Genomic DNA, 17,057 nt, shown 5'->3' with positions numbered 1-17,057 from the left:
TGACCCGTATAGACGTATTTCATTTCTATCCAACATAGAAGCATTTATAACTCTTATCCAGGCCAGCTTTACTGCTTTGGAAGTCGTCAATGCTCGTACAAATTATTGAGCATTAATCATTTTGATATTAATTAAAATATGTCGATAATTAGGTGAAAAATAATTTTTCTGTTCGAGTACTCTCAGTCCTTTGATGAATTTCCTTATTGGCTGCTAGCTTCTACGGGCTTAGTGGCTGCTGTTAGTGGCTGCTAGCTTCAGCCTGGTAAATTTGTTAAATGGAGTATGTACTTGTTTTGGATCCGTTTATTTGTGTTCTATGTCAGATAAATATCAGTTGTTCATGTTACACACGACTAAACGCACCTTCAATTACAAGAGATTAGCACCTCTGATGCCCAGTGATATTTACTTTGTTCAAATAAAAGTGCTATACCGGCGTAACTTATTTTGTTTCATAACAAATTGCGAATATCTTTTCAAGTCTTCCTAATTGTTTTATATCTAAAAGTTCGCTCTTAGTATCGTACATGTAATAGTCTATTTTGGGATTAATAGCCCATTTTAAATCAATATTTTGATTATGTAACTTGCCTCACATCAAAGAAACTGCTCACGATTTACCTATTGTATCGTTAGGAAACAAGAAATAACACTGATTGTAATAAATGAAATACATAAAAATCCCTTTCACATACTTAATTTACGTAATGGGGTCTGTAAGTCTCGTTTGGTTTCACTTTCGCTTTACCACTTCCGGGTACCTCTACTCGGTAAACAAATAGAGAAATAATATGGTATATTGTTTTGCCATCGGTTGCACACACAAGACCGGTAAAAAGTTGCAGTGCAATTTATACCGATATCCGACCGACGTCAGGGAAAGGAAACGATGGGTTGAACGATGTAGGTAAGTAATCATAACAAAATATATATCTGAAAAGTCAAAGAGAGTTGCAGACGTCAACAGGTCAAAACTACCGAACAAAAAAACCCTATTAAATTGATTAAAAGGTTTAAATAAATGATTGATTAAAGATTTCATTTGAGTTTAATGCACAATTAAGAATACTTGAGCCTAAACATTTTACTTATCGTTAAAACACGTTATTTTAGGAGAGCAGACAGAGATTATAATCCAAATGACAGGATTTGCAGCTGCCATTTTCTCGATGGCAAGAAAGAGAATGGACCAACTATATTCAGTTATAGTAAAAACTTTGGATGTTTTCCAGATGTAGCCATACCAAAAAGGTATCAGAAAATCGGCAGTTCCACAAAATACAAATATTTCATTACCAGTTATACTACATACATGTATGATTACATTTAGGAGACAGATTGTGTTATCATATATTATATGTATTTATAAAACATGTTTACATGTAAACTGTAATGCAAAAGATAAATGTGAAGATATAATGTCAGATTTAAGTACATGCAGGTTATCCATCTACAATGAATATGCACATGAATATTGTATGTTTATAATGATCTGATTGAACATTCATTATACATACTGGTGCGTGCATTAAAAAAATATTTTACTGAAAATTCACAAGAAGAAAATGCAATACTATAGCAGCATCAAGTGAAAAGGCAGATCATGTAATATGCTACTCTCTTATTTCTTCATAGACGCAAAATTATGAAACCTGCTGTAGAGGAAATATCTGCTTCAAACATAGATGTGGGAGCTGAGGCTGAAGTTGAGGCCAATTCCAATATTACTGTACTAGACAGCATAACTGTACTTCATGATCACGAGTATGCAACTTCAAGTCCTCAACATAATAAAGGTACCGACATGGTGTAAAATGTGTTATCACAACCAGATACAAATGCATGTACAATGTACATATATACATCAAGTACTTTTACATTAAACAGAAAATGTGATACTCCTTTATCGGTGTTTTTATGCTTCCAAGCAAAGTGTTTCTATGTGTTTGTATATTTATAAACATGTATACTAGGGACTTTATATATTGTAAACAGTTGTTATTCTTCCAGCATCCCTTAAACATATGGAAGAGGAATTAGTAAAGTTGCAGCAAGAAATTAACATGCTCAAGCTTAAAAAACCGTCCATGACAATTGGGAACATAATTAATGACCCTGAAAAGGTATGTTACAATGAAAACTATAGATTTTTGCAGTACATGTATAAAGATTTCCTTATTGGCTTGCTTATTTGAAAACTTTATTCAACAGTATTTTAATAACATAAATGTGATTGTTGTTGTTGGTTTCTTTTTGTACAGATGCTGCTGTATACATCATTTTCTGCAGGTACCTTTTACATTTTGGAGAACCTCGTGGAGAGAATGGGCCCGTTCAATTATTATGGTGGTTGGACTGTGGTGAACTTCAGTGTCAGCGATCAGTTGTTGATGACATTAATGAAGTTACGACTCAACTGCAGGGACCTTGATTTAGCAGAGAGGTTCAACACTAGTCGTGCTACTGTGTCCAATATTATCAACACATTTGTGCATGCCCTGTATGAAATTTTGTTTGAAGGGGTCATGAAAGCTGTCGGAATACCAAGTCAACTGAAATGCCAAGGATCCATGCCAAAGTCATTTGAAGAATTTTCATCGGCTAGAATTGCAATGGACGCCACAGAAGTGACACAAGACATCCCAACAGATATGAATAGCCAGTCACTGGCATACAGTAACTACAAGAGTCGCCACACAGTAAAGGCTTTAACTTGTGTTGCACCTAATGCTGCTCTTGTGTTCTGTTCCAATCTTTATCCTGGATCAACCTCAGACTCCGCAATAGTGGACCATTGTGGCATATTAGGGAAGCTGCAAGCTGGTGATATGATCCTGGCTGACAAAGGATTCAACATTTTTGACAAACTTCCAAATGGTGTCACCCTAAATATCCCGCCTTTCCTCACTAGCAAATCACATTTCACCAAGGAAGAAGCTCAACTGTGCTATAAAATAGGCAGAAGCAGAATCCACGTGGAGCGGGCAAATGAGAGAATAAAGAACTTTGAAATTCTGAGCCATGTTCCGTCACAGTATAGACACCTATCCACTAAAATATTTCAACTTTGTGTGGCCCTTGTTAATTTACAGGCTCCCCTCACAGGGCGAAAAACCATCTTTAAGCAAGTCCTTAAAGGTGGCTTAAAGGTGACTTAAAGGAGCTTAAAGGCTATACAACCTTTAAGCCGCCTTTAAGTCACCTTTAAGCAAGTGCTTATAGGTCCTTAATGTCCAAACTTCTTTAAGCTACCTTTAAGCGACCTTTAAGCCACCTTTAAGCATCTTTAAGTGGCATTTACGCTCTCTTTACACTGCCTTTACACTGTCTTTAAGTGGCCTTTAAGTCAATATTGATCAAGCTGAACAATAAAAACATATATTAAATGCAAAAGCTCTTTTATAGAGATGGGAGGGGGTCATCCGAGTGATAATATAATTTCCAAGGAAGCGGGGGGGGGGGGGGGTTCCAGGCGGTTTTAATCGTCGCTCCATTAAACACAGATCGCTATCATCAGCACCGCTCCGATGGACACAGATTGCCGTTATAAAATTCTTTATAATTTTTTGGGGGTTTCAAAATTATTGTAGGGATGAGCGCAGTCTCTGTATCTTAATATGTGCATAAAACTAATTAAAGTATGTTTGTTTCCTATTTTAAATTAATCGGTGAAAAAAATATCTCTCTCTCTCTCTCTCTCTCTCTCTCTCTCTCTCTCTCTCTCTCTCTCTCAGTTCATCTGGTTATTAAACAAAATAAAGATAATGAACCAAAAATGCAGAATTTAATTTGTTAATCGGTTTAAGGTTTGTATTTTTTTTTCTAACTCTAGATCTGCTAGATACATGTTAAAGATGAAAAGACTCTCAACTGCCTTTGTTATATCGGGCAGGATATTACTGCTTTGTTTGTCTATACATAGTTTTGTTCGTTTGTGTATATCTAATTAGAGTCTATTGTTTGTCAAACTTAAGAAAACCCCTGGAACTAACACAGAATATACAATATATACACAACAGTTGTGTCGTGTGCCCAGGTGCATGTTTGTGTATATCTAATTAAAGTCTATTGTTTGTCCAACTTAAGAAAACCCCTGGAACTAACACAGAATATACAAGATATACACAACAGGTGTGTCGTGTGCCCAGGTGCACGTCAGGGTTTCTAAAGGCGTTGAATCTTAGTATGTACGAGTATACGATAAGTCTAGTGAATAAAAGTTAATTTACATTTGTAATTCATTTTCAAAGTATTATTTCCTAGCTCTGGGTTTCAAATATGTTACGTCTACAAATTAACGATACATGTATGTAAGAGTAAAATCTTGAGGCTAATTAATTAATGTACCGGTGATCATAAATAGGGGTTGATTATTTAAATATATGTATAAGGGTAAATATGTCAAATATACCCGGCCTGGCACATCATACAATTGTATGTACAAGTCATTTGCAATTGCCACATGCAGTAAATACGTCACCGGTAATTGGTAATTTTGTTTGTTATAGAATTGATAGTTTAAAAATCATGTACATACAATTACATGTAAATATTTAAACATATTGGAACGGCGCCGCGATCATGAAAACCGGGAAATTGCGGGAAATTGAACAAATACCCTAATAGTATCAATGCATTTAATAAAAGAAATGATTTCATTTTCTTTCTTACATTTTAATAGCTATAAATTAGATGAATTACGTATATCTACTCGGTTTAAATTTATTAACTAAGAAAGCCTACTATAGTGAACCTAACGGTTTCCATTTAGGTATAATATATTTTTGTTCACTGAAGACCAAGTTCCGTATTTCATTCTAAATACATGCATGCATGTAATTTATAAATTAGATATAATTGATTGTTACAAACTGAATGGTTTGTCAAAATCTTTTCAAGTAAACACATTCAATAAAGTGATTCAATATCCACTGACATATAGGATATAAAAACACTTAGAAATATGTAAGTTGCCGTGGCGCAGAGGATGTGTGGTAATGCTAATAAACTAAGGGTCCCGGGTTCAATTCTCACCGCGGCCGATTTTTTTTGGTGTTTTTGTTTTATTTTTCTTTCTAGAATAAAAACCGTTTTAATACCTTTTCTTTCATAAAGTTAATATATTTTGTTGGAAATTAAGCACAATATTGAATTCATTTTTTTTAGTGGCTTAAAGGTGGCTTAAAGGTAGCTTAAAGGTGGCTTAAAGGTGGCTTAAAGAAGTTTGGACATTAAGGACCTATAAGTTGTCCTTAAAGGTGGCTTAAAGGTGGCTTAAAGACAGTCTTTAAGCTGCCTTTAAGCCATCTTTACGCTTTCTTTAAGCCACCTTTAAGCAATACATATAGCTTAAAGGTAGCTTAAAGTTGGCTTAAAGATCGTCTTTAAGCTACCTTTAAACACCTTTAAGCTATCTTTAAGGAGGACTTAAAGATGGTCATTCATCCTGTGCCTTTTGAAAGAGATTGCAGAAAAGTATGACATTGAAGAACCTATTCAGTAGGTCAATGCTTATGTTAATAAATGCATATCTAGAATTTGCAACCCTCTGGTTAACACAGTGTACTATATTTTCTATGCATATGTACATGTGAGATTATAAAGTTAAGATTCTTTGTTTAATTAATTCTATTGGTATGGCATCGTCGCAAACAAAAGCCAATATGTACATCATGTCATAAGAAAAAACTATGCAAACTCTGTATCGTGGCTTGTGGTTTGATTAACAAAAGTTACTGAACCATTTTCTCATTTATTTTATTTATTTATTATACCACAGACATGCAGACAAAGAATAACAAACAAAATGAATCATAAACTTGGCAGAAACACTTTATAATAAAACTCGATCATGTTCAAGATGTTTGATGACCATAATGCATCTTTCTCGATACGAACAACTTGAATGTCTGCCTGAGTCCACACTACTAAGTCACAGCACTGTGTTCCTGTCAGGTTCTGTACAACTGTCCTTGAATCTGGCAAGTGCACGGATAGTTTTCGTGGAGACGATAGTTAGTTGGTTTGTGTACTTATGTAAGTAGTAAAGCTTCTAAAAAGGAGCCAAGTTGAATAACTGTATATATAATATTGTACATAAGTGAATTGTTGAACTGTATTTGCAAGTAGTGTTGACTTTGTGTCAACAAAGGGCAGGATGCCTGCCACGTCGAGTGGCGGCCATGAGGGCGGATCACAAAACAACCCAAACAAGGTAAATAGAAACTACCGCCGTGAAAACACAGTAACTGTTGATGTATTAGATAATGGGCAGATTAAACCTGATAATATCATCAAGTTTGTACATGAAAATTGTGGAGTTGGATCTATGTTCGCGTGTGTCCCAAGATCAGGAAATCTATATGAAATCACCTTAGACGGTAGGGCCCCTCTTCAGTATCTTTTAGAAGGAATAAAAATAGGCGACAAAACATATGAATGTAGAGAAATTGTTCAAAACTCAATAATGGTCAGTTTTCTACATCTCCCAGCATACATTGAAGATCATGAAATTGAAGATACACTTCTGTCAATGAACATTGAAATATTATCTCCAATCAAACGGCGATATTACCCTGGAACAAACATCGCCGATGGAACGAGATACGTACGAGTAAAATTACCACCAAATATGCAGTCATTACCGTACACAATCAAATTCAGAAAAGAATACTACAGGGTTATCCACAATGGGCAAATTAAAGTGTGTTCGTTATGTTATTCGCAAGATCATCTGTTTAGGGCTTGCCCTAAATTCGTCTGCTTTAGATGTAAACAACAAGGACACTACGCTAGAACATGTACGGTGAAAAAGTGTTACGATTGTCTTGAATGGGGAGACGAGTGTTCGTGCGGGTCTAGTGAACACGATTCAGGAGATGACAGCCCTGTTGAAGAGGTGAATAAGGAGAACGGCGCACAGCTTGACGAGGCACAAGAGAGGGAATCAGAACCAGAAATGAAAGTAAACGAAACACCGGAAAATCCAACCGAAGATGATATCGGGAAAACGCACGATGAACAAAAGAAAGTTGAACCCGAAATTGATTCACATGTGAAAGAAAATAGTGGAAAAATCAGTGAACCCGTTGATAGTGCCGATAGCCATAGGGATCAAAATAACGCGGAAGGAAACGAGGTCGTACGAGAACATTCAGAAAGTTCCGAGTCCTCAGAACAGGACGACGAAATCATTATCAAAGGAAAAACAAAGAGAAAGAAGAAAGTGAAGAAAGGAAAGGCCAAAAAGAATAGATAAAATGAATAAAATTATTGTAACTTTATTACTCATATCTGTAATGTTTGTTACTTCATGGAACTGTAATGGGTTATGTAATGTTGACAAAATGAAAATGATATTTAGTTTATTTGTTGAAAAGAAATATGATATAATTGGTTTACAAGAGACACATTGGAAAGATGAATTTATTGATATGTATAAACATTTATGGAATGGTGAAATTATTTACAATAATTATGATAGTTCGGCAAGAGGTGTAGCTTTTTTGATAAGAAATGATTTAAAAGAAAATGTTGAATTTGTCAATGGTTTTGATGGTAGATTTTTACACATAAAATATAAAGATAATGAGGAAACATTTGATATCATAAATGTATATGCACCAAACAAAGTTGCAGATAGATCATCATTTTTTAAGAATATTTCAGAAATAATCCCAATGTCTAACAGTCTTATGATATTAGGAGATTTTAATAACACGCTTAGTGAAATAGATCGTTGTGGAAAAACAGTCCATACGTATGACAAAGGTTATAATGCACTGTTTGAATTTATGAATAAACATAGTGTTGATGATATATGGAGAAATAGAAATAAAAAAGAAAAAGTTTTTTCTAGAAAAATGGTGATTGAAAATAGACTAGTTCAAAGTAGAATAGACTATATTTTGACATCTAAGGATTTGAATAAGTATGTTAGAAATATTTATTATGTAGAAACTACTTTGAGCGACCACTCAATGGTTGTGCTCTATTTCAATAATGATGATGTTGAAAGAGGTCCTGGAATATGGATTCTAAATAATTTACTACTTTATGATGATATATACAAAGGAAAAATTGTAGAACTGATAGAAAGAGAAAAAGCTTGCATATTATACAATACATCACTACTAGTTTGGTGGGATAATTTGAAATACAAAATTAAGAAGTATTCTCAGAGTTATAGTAAAAGAAGGGCGAAAGAACGTAACAAAGAATATTTTACTCTACAAAACAAAATAAAAAGGTTATCTGAGAATATTGCAAATGGAGAAAAAATTGATATTGAAAAATATGAGGCGTTGAAATGTGAACTGTCAGAGTTTGAATTAGAAAAATGTAGAGGTGCAATGTTGAGGTCAAAGGCTCAATGGGCCAATGAGTCAGATAAATGTACCAAATATTTTTTGAATTTGGAAAAAGTTAGACAAAAATCAAATTCAATTAAAGAATTAGTTGATGATGGTGTAATTAAAAATGATACAGAAGCGTTACTAGATATTCAATATAAGTTTTTCTCAAAATTATACTCATCTGTCAGTATTAAAGAAGAAAGTAAGGAGCATTTTTTATCATTTGTTGATAAAAGATTAGATGAGAATGATTTTGAGTTATGTGAAAACTGTATTAACAATGAAGAAATCATAATAGCAGTTAAAGAAATGTCCAATAACAAAAGTCCAGGCTCAGATGGATTAACAGTTGAATTTTACAAAATGTTTTTGCCATATTTAAGTGATATTTTGTTTAAATTGTATAAAGAAATAGAAACAAAAGAATCGTTATCACATAGCATGAAAATGGGTGTTATTACTTTATTGTACAAGAAAAAGGGAGACAAAAGATGTTTGAAAAATTATAGACCTATTAGCTTACTTAATGTTGATTATAAGATCATTGCTAGAGTTATGGCAAATCGATTAAAATTTGTTTTACCAAATATTATATCAGATGCTCAAACATGTTGTATACTAGGAAAAGATATAGCAGATACTATTGTTAGTGTTAGAGACATTATTGATTTAGTAGAAATGGATAATTTGGAGGGCTACATTGTTAAAATAGACCAAGAAAAAGCCTTTGATAGAGTAAGTCATGATTATTTATTTGATGTTTTAGATACATTTGGTTTTGGACCTTATTTTAAAAGGTGGATAAAGATATTTTATCATGACATTTTTAGTAGTGTCAAATGTAATGGTTTTTTAACCAATTATTTTCCAGTTAAAAATTCGGTCAGACAGGGATGTCCAATATCTGCCTTATTATATGTTTTATCAGCAGAACCTTTGTATCATGCAATGAGAAGTAACACAAATATAAAAGGAATACCTATACCAATGTCTGACAAGGTGGCTTTAATGTTTCAACACGCTGATGATACAACTATGACATTATCAGATACAGGTTCTATAACAGAAGTTTTACAAGTTTTTGAGTTATATGGAAACGCATCAGGTGCAAAAATTAATACTCAAAAATCTGAAATTATGTGTATAGGTTCAGGTTGTTTAAAAGATAAAGTTGAAAAAACTTTTGATATTTCTGAAACAAGTATTATGAAAATACTTGGTATATTTTTTGGTTGAAACAAGAAAGAATGTGAAGTTTTAAATTGGAATGACAAAGTGAAAAAAATTAAACAAATACTTAATTTGTGGAGACAAAGAGATTTAACAATTCAAGGAAGGGCAGTTGTTATAAATACTATGTTGATGTCAAAGTTGTGGTATTCGTTATCTGTTTTATCAATGCCTAAATGGGCAAGAGATTCAATACAAAAAGAATGTATTCAATTTTTGTGGAATTATGGTGCACATTTGGTGTCTTACAAAACTATTGTTGGTGATAAACATAATGGAGGTTTAATGTTGAATGATATTTATCTCAAAATGTTATCATTTAGACTTAAATTTCTAGCTAAATATTTTTGTACATCGAAAGATTTTTTGTGGAAACACATTTTAAAATATCACCTGTCAAAGATATGTTCTTTAGGCGCAAATTCAGAAATATTTTTACTGAGATTGTTTAATCAAGACTTACCTACATTACCTCAGTTTTACAAAGAAATGTTTAGCGCATGGTATGCAATAGAAGATTATGTGATATTTAACCAAAAAGAAAGTGACGTGTATAATTTTTGTCTTTTTTGTAATCCAAAAGTAACAAACAAAGGTAAAATGTTAAAGTGGAATGTTTTTATTAAGGCAGGCGTTACACATGTAAAACATATAGCATATGAAGTTATACCGGGTTTTTTACCAAGTTCTTATATTGTTGATATTATTCAAGAGTATGACCCTGATGTAAATGTATTGGCTATCAAGGAAAATTACAGAACTCTTTTAGAAAGCATTCCGAGGGAATGGACAGAATATGTAAAAGAAAAGGAGTTTCACAACATGGCTTTTCTTGCAGACTTTTGTGTAAAATATGAAAATCAATCTATAGTTTTTAGTACATGTACTGTTAAAATATTTTACAAATTACTGCTACACAAATTGTTTCAACATCCTGTATCAAATAGTTTTTGGAAAGAAAAATTTAATATTGATGATTCTGATGTATTTTTCAAAAGATGGGGTACATTATCGGAGTCTTATAAACCACCTGAAATTATTGAATTAGATTTTAAGATGTATCACAATGCAATATTTACATATGAAAAATTATTTAAAATCGGCAAAACAGAATCAAATTGTTGTCCAATTTGCTCATTACAAAATGAAGATATTATTCATTTATTTATTGGCTGTAATGAATTACATGAATTTATAAACAAATTTGTTGTGTATCATTTAGAAACATTATTCAAAGATGTAGATGTAAATATTTTCAATACTTTAAGATTTGATGAGATGTTTTTCTCATCATTGTCAACGGGTATAAAAAATGTAAATACATTTTTTGTTAATTTCTTTTTATCAATATGTAGATTAAGTATATACAAACGACGACAACTGTTTATCAAAAGTCAACAGAAGATGGATGTTACTAAATTTTGTAAATACATGTTAAGACAATTTATTTCATATAATCATTACCAATTGTGTATCAAGGAAAACAGAAGAAATATTTTCTTCAAATTATTTTTGAACAGAAATCCTCTAGTTAAAGAAACGGAGGGTGTGTTGATATTTATTTTTTAATACTTGTCCTTTTGTATAAATTCATTTGTTTATTAGACATTGCTGTTTTTAAGAATTGATATGTACAGTGTGTATTATGTTGAATATCAATAAAAGATAAAAAAAAAAAATGTGTGGTAATGCTAATAAACTAAGGGTCCCGGGTTCAATTCTCACCGCGGCCGATTTTTTTTGGTGTTTTTTTTTTATTTTTCTTTCTAGAATAAAAACCGTTTTAATACCTTTTCTTTCATAAAGTTAATATATTTTGTTGGAAATTAAGCACAATATTGAATTCATTTTTTTTAGTGGCTTAAAGGTGGCTTAAAGGTAGCTTAAAGGTGGCTTAAAGGTGGCTTAAAGAAGTTTGGACATTAAGGACCTATAAGTTGTCCTTAAAGGTGGCTTAAAGGTGGCTTAAAGACAGTCTTTAAGCTGCCTTTAAGCCATCTTTACGCTTTCTTTAAGCCACCTTTAAGCAATACATATAGCTTAAAGGTAGCTTAAAGTTGGCTTAAAGATCGTCTTTAAGCTACCTTTAAACACCTTTAAGCTATCTTTAAGGAGGACTTAAAAATGGTCATTCATCCTGTGCCTTTTGAAAGAGATTGCAGAAAAGTATGACATTGAAGAACCTATTCAGTAGGTCAATGCTTATGTTAATAAATGCATATCTAGAATTTGCAACCCTCTGGTTAACACAGTGTACTATATTTTCTATGCATATGTACATGTGAGATTATAAAGTTAAGATTCTTTGTTTAATTAATTCTATTGGTATGGCATCGTCGCAAACAAAAGCCAATATGTACATCATGTCATAAGAAAAAACTATGCAAACTCTGTATCGTGGCTTGTGGTTTGATTAACAAAAGTTACTGAACCATTTTCTCATTTATTTTATTTATTTATTATACCACAGACATGCAGACAAAGAATAACAAACAAAATGAATCATAAACTTGGCAGAAACACTTTATAATAAAACTCGATCATGTTCAAGATGTTTGATGACCATAATGCATCTTTCTCGATACGAACAACTTGAATGTCTGCCTGAGTCCACACTACTAAGTCACAGCACTGTGTTCCTGTCAGGTTCTGTACAACTGTCCTTGAATCTGGTGCCAATAATCATGTTGTGTTCTGAGGTGAAGTGAATTATCACTTGGATTACAATCTAGAAATGGGAAGTGTCATTTCATATATTGGTTACATGTAGAATAGCAGTGACAGCATGTAAATAAGAGGTTTAGTCATAAATGTACTTCAATATTCAGAATGAAGTGCAAGTTATTGAAATGTTACCATGAACATTTTTGATAATATTTCATCAATGAATCTTCAATAAAGCTCAAATAGGACAAATACATGTATATTTTCATATAAGTACATTTGTATTACAATATATTTATTAATAAATGTGCACAATTCAAGATTAAATCCCCATACGATATAAATTTATAGGTTTTTTAGCTAGCTTACCAAGAAAGAAATCCTTCACATTTGAACAAGCTTCTTTGATTGTCATTGATCTGGCAGAAAATGGACATTTCACCTCAACAATGTCAGGTGACAGCAATGTTGAGTTCTTTTCTTGTTGATGGACTTGTTCAGTGATGTTCTTTGGATTTCCTTGAACAAAGCCATCTGGAGAGGCTCCAAGTAGCACAGACTCATGAAGCCAAATTCCTACAACAATATTTAATAATGGTTATTCAAATTATTAAAGGAATTGTGTGTGTTTGGAAACAATACATGCAGTGCTGTATTTAGTTTTTAGTTCTTTCAGATGATGTGTCTTAAACATATAAAGGCGGGGATTGTTGTCAATAATTAGGTTATCTAGAATTAATGGTAAATAATGTTTTAACATATTTTTTAACAATTTATAATTGCACAAATATAATGACAATTTCAAACAAACTCAATAAAATATTAAATCCTTAAAAAAAACTTACCTGTCTCTAAAACATTCACTTCAAAGACCTTGCAGTATTCTTGTATTGCAGTCTTCTCATGGGCAAGTCCCCATTGGATTGGTGCTCTTTTTTCCAAGTTGTATGCACTCAGTAGTCTTTTTTTCAAGGACATGTTTAACCTAAAATATTTTGAAAGGATTTTGAAATGATCTAAATATTGTTATTTTAAAAAAACATACTCTAAAATAAAATAAAGCTACCGTAGTTTTATCATTTATTGAATAGCACAATATTGTGTCAATTTTATTTTTATTTTTTTCAAGTAGATCATTAAAATGAAGAAATCATCGAAGTAAGATATATGGCTTTTTCAAATATGTTCAGGGCTACTGTTGAAGAATTTACATCATATTCTCAATAGTGTGTGATTTTAAAAATCTTTAAACTAAGTATCTTTAAATATTTAATAATGCATCTTTACTAATGTTTTTTGAAAATCATACCTGTTTTTTCGAACAGCTGTAACACTTTGTCCAAATTGGATGCTGTGAAACGCAGCTTGCGAACTTTGGCCCACAAGGTATTTTCCCTCTGCCCTATTGTGGTCCATGCAGTCTGGATAATTTGCTCTGGGGACATTGAAAGCTTCTCCCTATAATCATGGTTTTTAATTAGATAGTGATTCTGTTAGAAGATATATTTAAGGGAAAAAGCTGATATATGTATCATCGGCTTGATTAGAATATTATTGATACAGTGCAATATAAAAGTGCTGTCAAAATATTAGGTTTAAACATGCATTAAAAAGGATTCCTTGCATTCAGCATCCAAGAAATCTTTACTTTGAAATAGTTCTTGTATCAAGACAACAGGACTATCTTCAGTTTTGGGTTCTTTTGACAGAATCCATTGTATTGCTGTACAAATAAATTAAATCAGAAATATTTTAGTCTGAAATAAAATTCACAAAGTGCATGTTTCTGCTTGGCATTAACTTATGAGAATATTGTTAAATAAGAACCATCGGTTTTTGTTCGTTGACATTTGACATTACAAATATTGAAATTAAATATACTGCAAGCATTTGTGTCAATACAAATATGCTTGTCTGATTCATTTTTAGTAAAATGTTATAACAGCCATGGCTTAATACAACCAAAATATAACACTAATATCAAAGTACATTTAATATCAAAATTCCAGATACACAAAAAAGTATCTTATAATGATAAATCTGAAAGAAAAAAAAAAGTCAACACCCCCCCCCCCAACAAATCAAGTTTAAAAAAAAAGACAATGAATACATCCAACGTGAGAACATATTAAAAGGGAAGAAATTGAACATGAACTGGGAGAACCTGTAAATCTGCCTAATTGGCTAAGTTGATTATAAAAATATAATCGGTCTTCATCCGTCACCACACGTTTTAAGGCTCTATAAGTGTGTGTGTGATATTAGATATATAAATATCCACAATTTTTACTTAAATCAAGTATTTTTTGTTAAAACATTGCTTTGAAAATAAAAAAAAAACTACATGTACCTGTATCCTGGTTGTTTTGGTGGAAAAAATTCCTCCATGGTTGTTGTCACCTTTGGCTGTGCTGACTTTGGATGTTTTAACCAACTGCATTTTATGTCGGTTTTGCTTGCCTTCTTATATCTGCAATTTATAAAGAATTATGGTAAAAAATATTTGATGGAAAAACAACTGAATATACAGCAATTATGAGAAATGCATGTTGCATTTTATAATGATATCGGAAGAATTTTCACTCATTATTTACTAACTTGAGTTGACATCTAATACACATCAAAAGTGAACAGATTGTCCAATGATTTTCAAATATTAACCACATTTTACAATAATATATTGATATACCAGAACACTTGCCCATAAAGGAGAGTTGCTGCCACATGATGACACTTATACCTCCCCATAGGACACTCGCATGATGATGACTCCACCACACCGTTATCTTCAGATTCAAGGAATATCTATTGCAACGATTATAACATTAAAAAGAGATACATGTACATTGTCAACAGACGAAAAATTAAATCTTTCTCAATCTGTTGTAATTCATACACACAATCTAATCATACACGTGTGCTACAATAGAATTATCCAATAATCAGATATGTAGGTATGTCTGTGCTTGCTTGCAGATTTGTTTATGCATGTACGATAACGTTAGAAAAATGGTTTGTTTTGTTTTCAAGTATGATTACATCATTTAAGGAGCAATCTTTCGAAATGTTAATGATTTTTTTTATCAAAAGAGTAAAAGATATGTTAAAGCCTATACTATTCTCTTTTAAGAAGTGGACAGGCATAGCCTACATCCATGTAGATGTAGGCTATGCCTGTCCACTTCTCAAAAGAGAATAAGCCTATACGTGAGTAACAAATCAACAGCGCACCTGAACTTTGTATGATGTGTCCCTCATTGATGCTTGAACATTGGCAGTAATGACACGCAACTCGTCAAACGCGAAACGGAGAACCCTCTGAGACTCAACTTCACTTTTCCTTTTAATCTTTGTTAAACCCTCAACATAGTTTGCCCAATACAATATCGATAACGCCATATCGCTCGAGGTACCCGGAAGTTAATAATCTCGTCAAATCTCGTTGGTCAGCTGACGAGACTTACATACCCTATTATGAGCCTCCGGAAATTTAAGGGTCGTACAAACCGGAATAATCTTAAATCGTTTATTTGTACCACGTGGACTTTGATTTACAGTAATTGACTTGTGCTGAAAACTTCAAGATCTTCGTCCGACTACAGTCATCTCATCAAGGTATACAGGTACGAGGTTGAAGGGACTCTTTAAACGGTACACATCCTCACTTACTAGATAATTACTAAATGATTTACCAATTTCGGTTCATTTTAAAATGAACACACATGAATATGTCAAATAACCGCTCAAGGGACCTCATTTACAAAAATGAATTTAGGTTTAGAACTCCTATGATGGACACGAAAAATACATGCTTACAAAATAATCATTCTGGGTTTTTTTTAAAAACATTTGAACAATTATTACCAGGGAGAAGTAGAGAAGACTTATTTAAAAAAAAACATGTCCAGGAGAATTTTCGCGAGCCCTGCATGTGTTTTGTTTACAGTAAATACGCATGCGTAATAGTGTAGAATGCTGAACCTCGTAGCACGTTGCGATGTAAATATGTGATAGGTTATACGTAATTATTAATTTTAATGTAATGATTAGATTTATTTCATGGAGAATTTGATATTTTCTGAAAGTTTATACATTCATCAGTAGTACAAAAATACCGAACCCTATCGGAAAATTTTTTCTAGTCGGTTTTTAGATAATTTGCGCCGTACTAATGTTCCTCTCCTTAGATGTGCAAACATAAATGGTAGAATATTGTATATATTGTTTTGGATATAAATCAATGTTTTCTGTCTTGCTAAATTGGGTCTGTTGATTAAGAAATTTAGAACATTTTCTCATTTTATATCAGGCTGATGGGGGTGTATAATGCTGTCAAAATGCAAAGTAAATGCTTATATGCCAAAAAGCTTCATTTTGGTTTTAAATCATAATTTCTTAGATGATGTTTCAAATCTGCAATGGTATGTGCATAATAAAAAGATGAACTCAAGTCAGTATCTCTCTGTTTTCATCTAACGTTGCAGTTATGTGACTTCATTTTCTGTAAGATGCTAGTCATAATAAGATGCTTTTAAATTTCTGTACTGTTTACATATTGTCATGATTGCAATTTTAATATTAACATAAGTCAAAAACTTAATAGCTTAGGATTCAATCCTCACAACTAAAAATCAATATAAAGGACCTGTCATTTTCTAGCAAGTTTAAAGCACTATTGTCTGTTAGATAAGAGAATGTTTAAGATCTATCGAAAAATGAACTAATATTTCTCCAGGTAGACTAGTTTTGGACAGACACAATTTCACCTTACATTTTCACTAGTGTCCTCTGACTTTAGATCCTTAT

At 32.4% G+C, this 17,057-nt stretch overlaps 1 protein-coding gene and 1 pseudogene across 1 annotated transcript; one reads left to right on the top strand and one right to left on the bottom strand.

The window, feature by feature from the left end:
- The first annotated feature begins 740 nt into the window (after positions 1-740).
- Positions 741-7,261, top strand: LOC128168851 (uncharacterized). Its single transcript, XM_052835010.1, has 7 exons — positions 741-910; positions 1,117-1,254; positions 1,639-1,799; positions 2,014-2,126; positions 2,265-3,083; positions 6,155-6,300; positions 6,772-7,261. The coding sequence occupies exons 1-7, from the start codon at positions 795-797 to the stop codon at positions 7,259-7,261; spliced, it is 1,983 nt and encodes a 660-aa protein (XP_052690970.1). The 5' UTR covers positions 741-794.
- A 4,968-nt stretch (positions 7,262-12,229) lies between these two features.
- On the bottom strand, positions 12,230-15,650 carry LOC128168861 (uncharacterized; annotated as a pseudogene).
- Between the last annotated feature and the right edge of the window lie 1,407 nt (positions 15,651-17,057).

Source organism: Crassostrea angulata, unplaced genomic scaffold (assembly GCF_025612915.1).
Source record: "Crassostrea angulata isolate pt1a10 unplaced genomic scaffold, ASM2561291v2 HiC_scaffold_59, whole genome shotgun sequence".
Taxonomy (NCBI): domain Eukaryota; kingdom Metazoa; phylum Mollusca; class Bivalvia; order Ostreida; family Ostreidae; genus Magallana; species Magallana angulata.
The sequence above is the reverse complement of the archived record's forward strand: the minus strand, read 5'-3'. Positions and strand labels throughout refer to the sequence as shown.

Coding starts and splice junctions, on each gene's coding strand:
- LOC128168851 (XM_052835010.1), top strand. CDS start 795: ATGGTATATTGTTTTGCCATCGGTTGCACACACAAGACCGGTAAAAAG. Junction 2,127..2,264: donor TAATTAATGACCCTGAAAAG/GTATGTTACAAT, acceptor CTTTTTGTACAG/ATGCTGCTGTATACATCATT. Junction 6,301..6,771: donor AAACCTGATAATATCATCAA/GTTTGTACATGA, acceptor CGTCTGCTTTAG/ATGTAAACAACAAGGACACT.